General features: G+C 33.1%; 1 protein-coding gene across 2 annotated transcripts; it reads right to left on the reverse strand.

The window, feature by feature from the left end:
- Positions 1-3,269: 3,269 nt before the first annotated feature.
- LOC114187780 lies at positions 3,270-14,731 on the reverse strand. Of its 2 annotated transcripts, XM_028076149.1 has the most exons (11): positions 14,398-14,731; positions 14,176-14,300; positions 13,184-13,325; positions 12,823-13,104; positions 12,592-12,739; positions 11,807-11,920; positions 10,913-11,665; positions 10,545-10,783; positions 10,382-10,455; positions 3,988-4,096; positions 3,270-3,578 (listed from the first exon to the last, which is right to left on the reverse strand). In XM_028076149.1, the coding sequence occupies exons 2-11, from the start codon at positions 14,229-14,231 to the stop codon at positions 3,555-3,557; spliced, it is 1,941 nt and encodes a 646-aa protein (XP_027931950.1). In that variant the 5' UTR covers positions 14,232-14,300; positions 14,398-14,731; the 3' UTR covers positions 3,270-3,554. The 2 variants fall into 2 exon arrangements, with proteins under 2 accessions (XP_027931950.1, XP_027931949.1); XM_028076148.1 differs by having other exon boundaries at positions 10,913-11,920.
- Between the last annotated feature and the right edge of the window lie 73 nt (positions 14,732-14,804).

Genomic DNA, 14,804 nt, shown 5'->3' on the forward strand with positions numbered 1-14,804 from the left:
ATGTCGCATATTCCGATATTTAACAAAACCTCAAATATATATATATATATATATATATATATATATATATATATATATATATATATATATATAACCAACTTATACATTTAATAATAAATATTTATTTTACGTTTTTATAACAATATATAATATTTAATTATATTTATTCTATTAGTATGGACACAAAGATATATATTATTGTACATGGACGCTGGAATATTTAAAATTAAGAAAATATAAGTTATTATAAATATTATGAAAATATATATTTTAATTATTTTTCACATGTATTTAATATTTTGAAATATTAAGATTGCAAATAAATATTAAGATTATGCATGCACATAGTCAATTAAGTGAATTATTTTTTTCAAACATAAACAAATGATTATATAATGATCATAGTTGATTACATAATTCAATAAAGACAACACACATGTAATGTAAATAAATTTTGGCTAACTAACCAAGTTAATCTAGCACATTGAAATAGGAGAATGGAGAGAAAGGGAGGAACAAAAGCTATGTCAGCGAACAAGGAATATAGTATTGGAATAAGGAAAATACAACCAAATGTAGCTAATGGGGAACACATATTCTTTATTAGAAGTTGTAACCCATAGCCCTTTCCTCCAATGGCTTTCTTCTTTTACCATGCAACACTCAACTTGCAAAGGTGTACTAAAATGAGAGGCACTAAGAAATTATAAGAATAATCTCAATGCCAATGCAATAAAAGAGAAGCAAAGACTTAACAACATGAATATGGCAAGAGATTTTATGAATTTTAAGAAATTAAGATATAACATTTCAATTACTTATAAATTGAATTCTTTTTATTTTTTTAAATAGTTTATTAGGATAAAGTTTATAAAATAATAATAATAATAATAATAATAATAATAATAAATGTTCATTATACACTTATTTCACATATACATTACATAATATAAAAGAAAATTTGATTCTTCTAACTTATATATAGCCAACATCAAACATGCATATTTTATATAGTAATAATATCATAGAGAATTCACCTTAAAATTTAATATATAAAAATATATTTTATACTGTCACATAGAAACTTTTTCTGCCATTTTATACAAAAAAACACATTCTTAATACTTCCATCACCAATGAGGTGATTAATGTTTCCATCTTCCATTTCATTTAGTTCAGCAAAAAAAAATAATAATAATATCAAGATGAGTGACATCTATATGGCCAAAAACAAAATCATCATCTTTATAAATATAAAGTGTGTTTATATGTTCTTCTCCCTGATTTTAGGATGCTTTGATGTAAGACAAGTATGACCCAAATGGCCTTTACCACCGTAGTGATAAATTATATTGTCATATTATTTGTCATTGTTTTCATCTTTTTCTTTTCCCTTTTCACACTATTGTTTCACTTCTAATGACAAAATGTCTCTTTGAAATTTCCTTTATCACCATGAAAATATGAATTAGATGTTGCCATATTCACTTATGGGAAAAAAACATAACCAATTTAGTCTCATGGATATTGCTGCATTCACTTCTGGGAATGAAGCATAATCAATTTGGTCTCATGATTTTTCATTAAAACTTATTGTTTTGTTTGACCATAAGAAGATATTTAGATGCTTTATTTCCACCTTCTTTCTTTTTTTTTTCCATTTTTTAGAGTATCATCAAAGACCCATTGCATCTAGATGTATTTCAACCTCTAATACTCAAGATGAATAATTTTTCCTTGTAATATCAAAAGTCACAAATTCAAATTTTGTAAGGTTTGACTTGTTTAAAACTGACTCATAAAATATTGATAATAATCAAATTTTATTTATGAAACTATAAAATTAATATAGACAATAATAATAATATAAGACAAATATGAAAATTGATAAAGTCAAATAATTTTTTATCACAAAAAAAAAAGAATATAAGAAAAGATTGACAATAAAGAAAGGATTAGAAATAGCCTGAATTGAGGTACACATAGCATTGTCCTTAAAAAGAAAATGTTTCTACTAACTCAGTTGTATAGCCTTCGTGCTGATAACGTGCATTCATGCTGATAGAGAGTAGAGACTGATTTTATGTGTGTCATTTATCAATAGGAGAAGTCTCTATTTATAAATACAAAAGGCAACCCAAGAGATACAACTTAATGGTTACAATACTAATGATAACATCAATAACAATCAATCATACGTAACTGCTTTCAACTCAATAGACATCCATAAATTTCATAATATATATATATATATATATATATATATATATATATATATATATATATATATATATATATATATTTTGTAGCTCCGTCTTTTTTTTCTACTTTTACAGGTTATTAATGATTTGGGCAACACTCAAATTCAAGACATATGAATGGCTGCTTTTCATTCAAGTGATTTAAGGCATATACAAAATGAGAAATTTTCAAAAGTTTGGTGATCTGATTCACATTCCTTCTATTAAGAATCTTATTATAGTAGGGATTGGGATGTTGGTAATCTCTACAAAGGTGATAGTAATAGTATTGATGAGTTTGTTGTTTTGAAGACTTTTAATATCAATATTCATGTTAGCAAAGCTTCTAAAATTCTTAGGGTTGTTTGGAAAAGGGATGCAACTTACAGAAATCCTGGTTTTGCAACTTCTACTAGTATTTTTAGTGGCAGCAAATGGGAAAACAAAGATGACTCCTCTTCACTACAGCTTATGAAAATCCTGAGTTTACAACTCCTGCTAATATATTCAGAGGCAACAAAGGGGAACACATAAGTGGTTTCTCTTCATAGTATCGATAGTGCTCTGAAGGCTAAGATTATGGGTGTTATGCTTTCTATCAAGTTGGTTGCGGTCGCGGTTTGACTTCTTTATGGCTTGACCACGGTAGCAGTTTTATCTCTCGCTAAACCTAATATTGTTCTTTTGGTACTATAGAGGAAGATGGAAATGTTGTTCGGCCAGGAGTGAATGCTTAAATTTTAAAATCTCTCATATTTAGAGAAGGTAATAAGTGTGTTTATAGAGTTTAGCAAGTTTAGGTGTGGATTTGAAGCAAAAGTTCGTTTTGATTTGAAAATATTGTCTAAAGCAAGATTTTTTTAGAAACAGATTGATTTAGTATAAATTTTCTTGATTACATAAGTTTTAGTTTAATCCTCGTATTTTTGTTTTTATCCCTTTTTCTTTTTGTTGTTTTTTAAATAATAAATATCATCAAGGAACATTTCTTAAGATGTAAAGTACCAACGTAGTTGGAATGTCATACTCTCCAATTAATACGTTTATATAGAAAAAAAAAAAATATACATCGAGTATAATTTACAAGTGTACTGTACATAATGTACATAATGTAATTTGGACTGTAAAACTCATCAAGACATAGACAAATGTAAGAAAGAAACTCGGAGAACTCTAGGGGGGAGAAGGTAAAATCAAAATTTGTCTATAGAGGAAAAAAATCTTAAATTGCTATTAGCAGTCTATTGAGTTTACCCAAAATGACGTGTTGTGTTGATGTTAGAATCGTCAAAGATAATTTGTTGTCAAATACAATCAAACGTTCTTCTTTTCTTCTGCCTGCAAAGTAAGCGTTAAGGATTATAAAATGTTTGAAATGGTAGTTTATTTCCACACACAGAAGCAACATGAAAGTACCAAGGAATGCCATCAAAGACATTTGGATTTTAAAAGTCTAAAAAAATAAAAATCTTTAATTTCAACAACAAACTAGTATAAGTAACATGGAGCAACGCTCTGACTTGAGGAGAAGCAACTAACTAAATTTCCTAGAAGCAACATGTTACGGATTTGTTTTATGCAATTTCAAACAACCCCAATTTAAAATCATTTAATAAGCCAGTTTTTCTCAAACCTGATATTCAGCTACCCTCTAAAATAAATATCAAATCAGCATGGAATGGGAATTTGAAAAGTCACAAAGCTGATTATACAAGAGTTGCATCACACTCCATTTTAGAGTTCTCACCAACTTTAGTGTCAAACCATTTTTTCCACGATCTCCAGAGTTACCTTGCCGCGATCTTTGGCACGCACGATATAGTCTTCGGATAAACTCCTGTACATGATTATAGATGCTGCATAGGATTACGTCAAATCAAGGTTAGACACATACATTACTTCATTGATTAGTGACTGTTCAGAACTATTAGTGTTGTAGATAATAAAATATCTCAGGGAATATCCTAACAGATCAAAAAATCTTTATTTCTCCAAATTTCCTTATGTCCTATTGTTGGAATCTTGTAGATTTTAGAGTGTTATGTATATAGTAACTAATGATATTAGGATCAATTATATTGATTCTGTAATTTTTTATGTTATTAACCTAAAATACGGTAACTAATTATTCTATAATTTTGTTTTCTCCCTTATAAATTGAATAGCTCTCGATTGTCGTCTAAACACATCATTCTTCATATCTTCTCAACTTAGTATCAAGAGTATAACGAGAAGTGAATTCTAATCCTTATGGAACCACTAATCATAGGTTTACACATTTTAGAAATTGTAAATGTTTTCAGTTTCTGTTTTTTTTCCTATTTTGAGAAGTGAATTCTAATCCTTCCTTTCCTTATGGAACCACTACTCGTAGGTTTAGACATTTTAGAAATTGTAAATGTTTTCGGTTTCTGTTTTTTTTTTTTCCTATTGTTTTGCAAACTCGCACGATCCTGAGTTTGCCTCACCAAGTAGCGAATTGACATGGAGGTCGAATCGGAAGTTGGGTGGATCGAAGCGATTATACGAGCATGTTCGCTGGAGTGGAGGATCGTGTGGTCATGTTGATTTTTCTGGAAGGGTTGTGTTTCGCATATCAGATTCAATGGAGAAGACCCACACAAAGTACGAGCTTCACTATCACCATTGTCGACACCACCATTGCCGCCACCAGCAATTGCCGCCTTTGCACTCCCAACACTCGCCACCATCACGATCAACGGCGATCACCGCCCTCGTAATCTTTGTGCAAGATTGGGGTGTTGCTAGTGGGATATTAAATACACTACTATAAGTTAGTAGAATATTAAATGTATTATTAGAAACTAATAGAATTTGTTCAATGTTGTTAGAAGATTCTAGTGATCTTTTTGTAATTACTAAATAGTGTTAGAGTTTTGTATATATAGAGACTGATATACAATTTTAAATGAATTAATATGAATAAAAATCTTTGTATGGGTTGTGATAATTTGTTTGTGATGGTTTTTCACCTAATAGTGTTGATAAATGTGTGTGTCCTAAATCTGAAAACGGTGAATTTGTCATTATATGTTTAGATGTGGATGCAAGCTAATCTTTGCTACATGGAATGAGATAGTCCCTAGACCTAAGTTGTTTCTAGGATCTAAATTTGAAATGAAAGACATGGGTGAGACAATGAGATTTTAGGTGTTAGAATAAGGAAGGAGATAATATATTACTATCCCAAGAACAATACATTGAGAAACTTCTTAGCAAGTTTGGATGTTATCATTTCAATTTAGTGAGTACCCCTTATGATGCTAAATCTAAATTAAAGAAAAATGTAGGAGAATCCATTTCTCAAACTCAGTATGCCTAGATAATTAGGAACATACTACATTTGATGAGCTTTTCTAGACCAGACATTGCTTATTCGGTAGCTAGACTGAGTAGGTAGACTCAATGTCCTAGTCAGGAACGTTGGAATGCACTTGCAAGGCTTATGACATACTTAAGAAGGTCAATGGATCAGTCAAACAAACAATTATTGCACGATCAACAATGGAATCAGAGCTTGTTGCTCTTGAAATGGTTGGTAGTAAAGATGAGTGCATGAAAAACTTAGCAAACATTCCACTAGGAATGAAACGAACCCCATTTGTATCAATACATTGTGATTGCCAATTGGCAATAGATATAGCCAGAAACAAAAATTACAATGGAAATAACAAACATATACAATTGAGACATAATTTAGTGAAGTAGCTCTTGAAAAGTGCAACAATTTCCATTGACTATGTGAACTTGGAATAGAATCTAACATGTTTTCAGATGAAACCCCTAAGGAGAAACATGATTTTAGAAACATCGAGGAGAATGGGACTCAAGCCACTTGCAAAAAAACCAGTGATGGTAACCCAACCTTTGTTATTTGAGATCCTATAAATAAGGTTCATATGGGTAAAAACAAGTGATTTGTTAGTTCTTCTAGCACTAAAATTGATTTTAAATCAATTTTGTCTAATACAATGGTGTATGTGAAAGTTCTAGATACTGCATCCATGAAAGGTTAAACTTTGTAAATAAAATTAAATGGTGTAAGAATTTTAGTTTAACAAAGTTTTCAATAATTTTCATATCCCTTATGGGTAGGGTATGATTCAAGGCATACACTTGATAAAATCACTTATATGAGTATCAAGTGAGGAAACTTGCATGAGATATTAGCAAGATCTCTAAAGCACTCATGAATATCAAGCACGTGCATGACCTAGTAAGCACAAAACAGCGTTAACAACAAGAATTGGAGGGTATATTGTGATTGATAAACCGCTAACACACATTAAGTGTTTTTGGTTTATATAGCTTATTGTACCAACTATACTGTGTGTTAAATTTCTCAATCTAGGACAGGTTCATATAGCTTGTAATACAAGCTTTGATACATTACATCTTATATGAGACCCATGATTTTCTTCTTTTGTTCTTTCTATCCCCTACCTTTTGTAATATGTCGAGGATTGCTGCAAAAATTGATATTGCAAAAGGTATGTGCTATACTCTACTTCTTTTCTATTCCTTTCCAGAACAATAAATCTCTAAATCAAAAAGCGAGATATGAGCAAGATGTGGCTTATGTATCTTTGTGCGAGATTGGAGGCAACCACACCTCATCCACGCTGCTTGCTTTAGTCCAGATAGCTTCGGTTTCTCCTCAGCCACGAGATCAACAAATAAGCAGTTCCTCCAGTTTTGGGATTTTCTCCGTTAGGGGTGCCTCCTCACACGAAAGATTAGAACGTTGCTCCACTTGTTTTGGGTGACACCACGTTCTTCGTTGTGCGACACAAATTGCTGACTCTATCATTTGCCTACAAACAGAATCACTTCCCTCCTCCAAAACACAGATCTTCTCTCACTTTCTCAACTTCTCTCCTTTTTATTTCTTCTCTTATATTGTGAGTTATTACTCTTACAGAGTTTATCTCGCTAGTTCTGTGTTCCTTGGAAATATCTGAAAAGTTATTGTTATATCCTTGGGGATCTGCGCAATACACCACAAATAAATCCTTAAACGCACTGAATATACATGCCTCAGCAAGTCCATTTTATTCGTGTTTTCATCAGCATTTACAACAGCTATCGCCAACGCCCCCCGCCTCGCTACCTTCGTAGTCGCCCTCACTGCCCTCTATTCTTCTTCTACTCCTTTTTCTCTCCCCACATTTGTTGGTTTTGCTCTTCTATGTTATGCCTAGCTTCTATTTAGAATTTGAAGAGAAAAAATAGCATGACAATTTTTTATGAATTTATAAATTTATTAGTTTTATACATGTGCTTTTTATGAACTATGAACCCATTTTATGAATTATGTATGAATTATTTTTATCATTTATATTATTTTTAATAATACATAATTTTATGAACCCATTTTACGATTTTTGTCTTCTTTCTGATCCACTTACAATCCTTGGATTTGACAAGATTGCTCTTTCCTATTGAAATTCACTATTCACCATCGATATAATCACCATCAACGACCACCATCAGCATCACATGGCGTGCAATGACAAACCCTAGCAATGACTCCTCTGACAAATGATTCACCTTATGCCCTCGAACCCTACTTGCAACTTTTTATTTTCCATCACCACCTTTGTCGCACACGACAACTCATTCAATGAACTTTCTAGCAAGTCCTTTTGTAGTTGCAATTAGACTTGCCCTACTATGCTAGTTATGGATATGTATTCCTCCTTCCATTACAACATCACCATTGGCTAGTTATTCTTTGTTGGGTTGGTTATTCTCTATCTACATGTTTTTAACACTCTTTGGTTGTTTGCCTCCTATCCGAGGCTAATCCATGACCACTCCAAAACCTAATGCTTCTATGATTCATCAACTTTGTCATTGCCCTACTATTACTAACAAGTTGAAAAGTAGTAATTATGATTCTTAGGCCTGAGGGTCAAGATTATCTTGACCATCTCAACTAAATGAAGTAAAATTAATGTTCAACTTTGTGGGATTATCAAGTATACTACCTCTATTAAACATAAATTTTTACACCCATGACTTGTATTAATAGCTACCAATTGTCTCCAAGGATTTTTTTTTTTTTTTTGTGGACCTTTCTCCCAAAACCACATTCATTATTCTAGTGCCACGTATGGCCAACCAACCCACACCCAAGTCGCCTCCTACCGCGTGGTTGTGGCTCCATCCTAGTTTGTTTGGTGATCTCATCTAGTTTTCCCTCTTCTTAGGTTATCTTATTGTTTTCCAGCTTTCTAGAAAAATAAAATAAAATCTTCCAACACAATATTAACCTCCAAAACAGATTCTTTTGTCTTTTCTAACCATATTGTAAGTATTGAGAAGATAGACGAGTATAACTATTTCACATGGGTTTCCGAAATCAAGTCATGGTTACGTAGGTTAAGTTACAAATCCCATCTCATTATCACTTCTAAATTCGTTCCAACACAAATTGAGAACAATGGATAAAGATTGTTGCTCAACCCTATAGCACCACTATTCACACCTCACTCAAATCTACTTTTCGTCTCCACGATATATGTTGTTCATTTAGGAGTGAGGGTCATGCTTGTTATACCAAAGGCACACATTTGATGACAGTTCTTGCACCATGGTATTTCTTAACAGTTCTTGCACCATGACATTTTGATGGTCCTATGTCTGCATATCTTAGGCGGCTTCATGTTGCCTTACGTGATTTTAATGAGCTCCCATCAGCAGTGAACCCTATTATGACTTCAGCATCACTTACGCTCCTCTATATTTCTCAAAAAATAAACACTAGGACAAATACTTCTTTTGCAAGGGAAACACTGCATCGCAGAGTAATAATTATGTATGCTCTCACAATTAATTTAAAAATCATCCAAAATGTGAACATTGTCATCGATTTGGATATATAATTGATGTGTTGAAAGTTGCAAGGAAAACACCCTCAAACCCCCTCGTTCAGATAATATTGCTCAAATATCTACTGCTAAGCTATATGTTGCTCCTACATTACCGGCTGACCAATTTCTAGTAATGTTTGAGGACTTTCTCAAATGGTGTGTGACACACCAACCAATCCACTAGTAACATTGGTTTGATGGCACACATTGGTATTTCATTTTTTTATCACTCTCAATCTCCTTCCCTTAGCCCTTGGATCATTGACTCTAGTACAATTGATCACAATTTTGGTAATCATTATCTTTTCTCCACCTTTACTATTGTTGTCAATGTGTGTTTATAACTGCTAGAAATATTTCACAAACACAAACTTGTAACTTTGGTACTGCCCAACATTTCAATCCCTTAACTTTGGTACTACATCAAGTGCAAAATAATAATGCAGAGCAAGTGTACTAGTCACATGTGAGATAATATGGCTAAAGCAACTCATTAAAGAGCTTTTAAGAAAGTTTCCAAAATGCACATTGTGTGTGAGACAACTAGATAATGCTTTCGACATCAGTTCTAATCTTGTCTTTCAAGAAGGGACCAAATATATTGAGGAGAATTGTTATTTCATATGAGAAAAACTCGAGTTTCGGGATAACACCACTAGATTTGTCAACTCTAGTGAATATAGTTGACTGACATATTCACCAAGTCTCTAAGAGGACCAATGATTGATTATATTTGCAGCAAGCTACACATGTTCAATTTATATGCTCTAGCTTGTGCGAGTGTAATAATTATATAATCTTGTATGGTGAATAATGTCTAGCTTAGATAATTATAATATATATATATATATATATATATATATATTAGAAATGCTTTTATTTATTTCTCACTCATCTTTGTAATTACAAGATATCAAGTCTCCTCTATTTATTATATTGATTTTTATTTTAAATGTAAACAAAGCACCTGTGTTGTCTGAGAAACACATGGTTTCGGCTTAATGTTTTCTCTTTCCTAGAGTTTAACAAAGTACACATACACAATATTTACAATTGACCATCAACACCTTATTCTTAAAATTAAAATTGATCATTGGCCAAAATTAATGACAACCACAATTGCTCAACACAAGTTTACCAACCTCTGTCCTTAAAGCTATAATGCATAATTCGACTATCACACGACCAACATTTTACTTGAAATGTCATTTTATGTTCTTTTATTTTGAAAACAGAACATTGTACCTTAGTCGATGCCTATTGCAGGCTGTGAAGAAGGCAACAAACCCATAGACTATGCTCTTGAGAGCACGGAAAATCTGGAAAAGGAAAAAGAAAAATATACCAAATTAGGATAGTCTTTAATGAAACCACTGACATCCAAAATAATATTGTAATGCCTTAAAACCTGGGAAAAAAGATCATTCCAAAGAGTTCGCCACATGGATACTTCAGAGGCAGTCACTGTAGCTTCAGAAGTTGCTGCAAACTGAAAAATGCTACTAAAAAACTGCCACAACTTTCCAAGTATATTAAAAATGTACAAACATGTTGAGGGCAAAAATCTGAATGTCATCAGGATGAGACGAACAGGAGCATATAGTAATTCCCAGAGAACCCAAAATAAAGGATATAAGATACATGTAGCTGCAGTACATACAAAAAAGGTAAATGGAGGCAGTTAGTAGAATATCAGATGACAATTTATGTTGCTAAAAGGAAGTATAAAGTTAACAAATAACAGACAGTACCAGAAAACTAAAACGTATGACTTACCGATGTTCCAAACAACATTGAACAGAAACCAAAAAGGTGAAAATAGTAGCTCCAGTACATTTCCCACTATATCAAAAGAAGTATCAACTACTAGCCAAATAACAGAAAAGATGCTTTCAGCTATGTCAAACAAAAACTTCAAGCTTGGGAGAAGAAATCCAAAAATCTCCACCAGTGATTCTACAAGAGGTTGAACAAGAACTGAAAAGAATGACCTCATAGCATGTGAAAAGGCAAGAAACCACCTAACAGCCTTTTGGAAGTTATGTAGAAACAGCATTGTCCCTAAGTATTTGACCCTTGAAACCATCTCCCAAGTTTCAATCCAATCAAAAAGAGGACCACATATACGAGATGCAGTTGCCTTAAGAACAGGAACATTTTTGTATAAATCGTAGAATCCAATGAGAACAGTAACAAATGATATCAAAACATATAAAAGTCTTGCAAGTGGGCACATCCAAGGACGATAAAGATTGCATAACACTGGATATGACTGAAGGAAGATGACCCAAGATGGAAGACCAGCCTCCAACAAAGTAAGCAATCGCAGATCAGATACAATGACTTCCCGTAATTTAAATGGGAGGTCGTGATCATCAAACCTAAATAACAGTAGAACATCCCTATATTGTGTTGCTTTATCTGCATCATCTTGAGTGGTTTCAACTGAATCATCTTGAGTGACTTCAGCTGTATCATCAGAAAAGCAGCTAGAGGTCTGAGAATAATCCAATGAGTCATCAATTTCACCTGCAGAGTAGCTATCAGCTTCAACTCCAGCACTCAAGGAATTCATTAATTTTCGTCTCTTATTAGGTCCAGAAGGAGGAGGTGTGTGTAACATTTCTGTTGTGTCTTCTATATCAGCAGAACATACAGCAACATTGGTACCTAACATATCTTCAACAGTGACATTTCTGCAGACATTATTATTGTCCCCGTCGTCATCATCATCAACAGATACAACACCAGAAAAATCTTCACTGGCATCATAAAATATTTCCCCTGTTAAAGTTGCAGACAAAGAAGTAATGTTCATTGAAAACCCATTCGTTCAGAATTTAAAAAATTTCTATAGCCTTTAGTTGCTATAATGTAAGTTAGACTGTGAAACCTTTCAGAATTAGGCTATGTGTGCTGGAAGTTGATAGCCACAACAAAACAAGGGTTTATAAAAAGAATGAAAGGATGAGCATGGGGGATAAAGGGTTATGATAGAGTTTAAAAAGCCAGGAATGGAAAAGGTTAAAAGCTTTTAATGAAAGTGTCACTATTCATACCCACCACCTCAGAAAAGGAAAAAGAAGATTGGATGCTTAGAGAGAAGATTATCTGGGGATGAGATCCTTCCTTTCCCTTTAATTCTTAAATTTCTTACCATTCAAACAAGTTAATATCTCGGCACTACTATCAACACAACCTAAGTGTTATGTAACTTACAGCAATTTTCTATCATATGAGTGAGTGCATGTGCAAGACATGCATGCATGCATGTCTTCCGACACATAAGTATATTTCTACTTGCATGAAATACAAATAGGTGCATGCATCTCTTTATACATTACTATATTCCTACTCACATGAAATACAAATGCTACAGCCATAAAGGCTATCCTAAATTCATATGCATTATGCACACTAGGTAAGAAAAAAATTATGAGAATCCAAATTACCACCTGAGGCAGAATCCAGGCGTTCTTTTAGAAGCATCTGCTCAGAAGGGGTTCCTGAGAACCATGAAGACATGCACCTTGCAGCTTGAGCAATATTATCAAATTCCCATCTTTTCATCAGTTTAGCTTCTATAGCCAGTGATGTATCGGTCTGTAAAACAAATGAAAAAATCAATACATGAAATTGTGTGGAATCTAATGAGAAAATAAAAAGAAACATGCCAAAGAGAGTACCTGAAGCTCATTATAGTAGTTGATACCACGAACACTAGACCATGCAACTTCAAATATGATAAAACCATAGAGAGTTCTATGCAGCTCACTGCTCAATTGTAAAGAATTCCTTAAGTTTTTCACAGGCAACAAAACTCTCTTCCTTGATAACACCACTGCTTCAATCAATGATAACCATCTCATAAGTTTCTTTGGATTGCTTGAGCTTGATTGAGGACAAACTTCTTTGCCTTCGTTCCTCTCTCTTCTAGCTTTGGAATATGCAAAGGGAGATAGCCTTGACTGCAAAAACATACTTATATAATTCATATTCAAAGACAACAACTACTTGAAAATCACTTTAAATAATGAGTTTACAAACCTTAGTAACCATTAATTGCCAAATGTGTATGCCCCGTGAACCAAGGTCACTCAACCATGGTCTATTGTCAACCAAAATATACATTTTTTTGCTATCATTTGCGAGGAAAAGGCTAAGATCTGCAAAATAAGATTGCAAGTCTCTGCAGAATACACATCACGAAGAAGAAATAAATCAGCATTAGAAAAACAGAAAAACAAAACAACTCTTCTAACCCAGCATAGTTGATCAATTAAAATACAGCAGATAACAACCACCCAGCTGTGACAAATGTTCTTGGATAGCCAAAGAAAACTTTTAAATGCTGAATCATTAAGTTGCTATAACTAAAGGTTGAGGAGAAGCAATAACAGTTGTACCACATTTTCCAATTGTTCTACACGATATATATTTGAAGATAATGTAAAAGGTGACTTGCAATATGACAATCTAAAAGCAGTAAGAACTGAAAATTACATAAAGAACTTCGCCAAAAACATTCCTGATTCATTTGCATCTTCAGAAACCATAAAAATGCAGGTAAACTGGCAACAGAGTTCAGAACATCACGATATTTTTCTTTAGAAGATCAGGAATACCATTTGCAGTTGACTGTAAAACTGCATCAGTGAACTCAAATTTCATACACAAATGTATCCAAAAATAAATAAAAAAAGAAGCACAACGCTGTGCAGAGCTCATGATCATGAAAGAACCAACAAAATTTAATTTAAAAATTCAAAAGGAGAGGGCGTGGAAGTAATACTTTTTCTCAGATATAATAATTAATAAATTAAGCGGGGAGAAAAACAAACCCATCATGCCTCATCGAATAAAATTCAACCCCTTTCACGCGAAAAATAAACAAATAAATACATTCAATCCAGCATCAATTTAACAACAGAAGAAATTCGTTAATCATGTGATAAAATATACAACAAACCATGATCGCACATCATCAGAACTAACCGTGAATACTAAAAGAAGAAAAAGAAAGAAAGAAGAAGACATACCCAATTTGCAAACTCGTAAGAGAAAAAATGCAGCGTCCATGGTCACCTTTCCCCATTAAGATAAACAACACCCCCCAACCCCTTCTTATCACCAAAACCTTCTTCTCCAGATTTCTCACTAGCACCTGCTCCAATTAACAGAAAGAAAAAAAAAAAACCATTAATTCTTGATAATCATTCTCTTAATTTCCCTTAAAAGAAAAAGAGGCGTAGAAAGAGGACCAGAGGAATGGGTGTTCCATGAAAACGAAAAAGAACGAAAGGCAGTGGAACCCGGAGCGAGTAACTTCATAACAAAGAATATATAAGATAAGGAAAAAAAAAAGAGAAACCCGAAAGAGTTAGAGGTTGGGAGAAGAATGCATGTATGCTCGTTTGTAACCAATTTTTCTGATGGCGATGAGGCTAATTAATTTGTAATCAATTTGGTTCACCGTTGATTCACCGTATAGAGAGAGAGGAGAATTAGAGAGAGAAAGTAGTTGAACTCGTCAAGAGCACGTTCCTTGTGTTTTCTACTTTCTTTCTTTCTTTCTTTTTGTGTGGATGCTTTGTTTGTTAGTGCTGTTATTAAAACCTTAAAAATAGGAAGAGGGCGAGAATTTAGTGCTTTTGTTTGGATATTATGG

Source organism: Vigna unguiculata, chromosome 6, assembly GCF_004118075.2.
Source record: "Vigna unguiculata cultivar IT97K-499-35 chromosome 6, ASM411807v1, whole genome shotgun sequence".
NCBI lineage: Eukaryota > Viridiplantae > Streptophyta > Magnoliopsida > Fabales > Fabaceae > Vigna > Vigna unguiculata.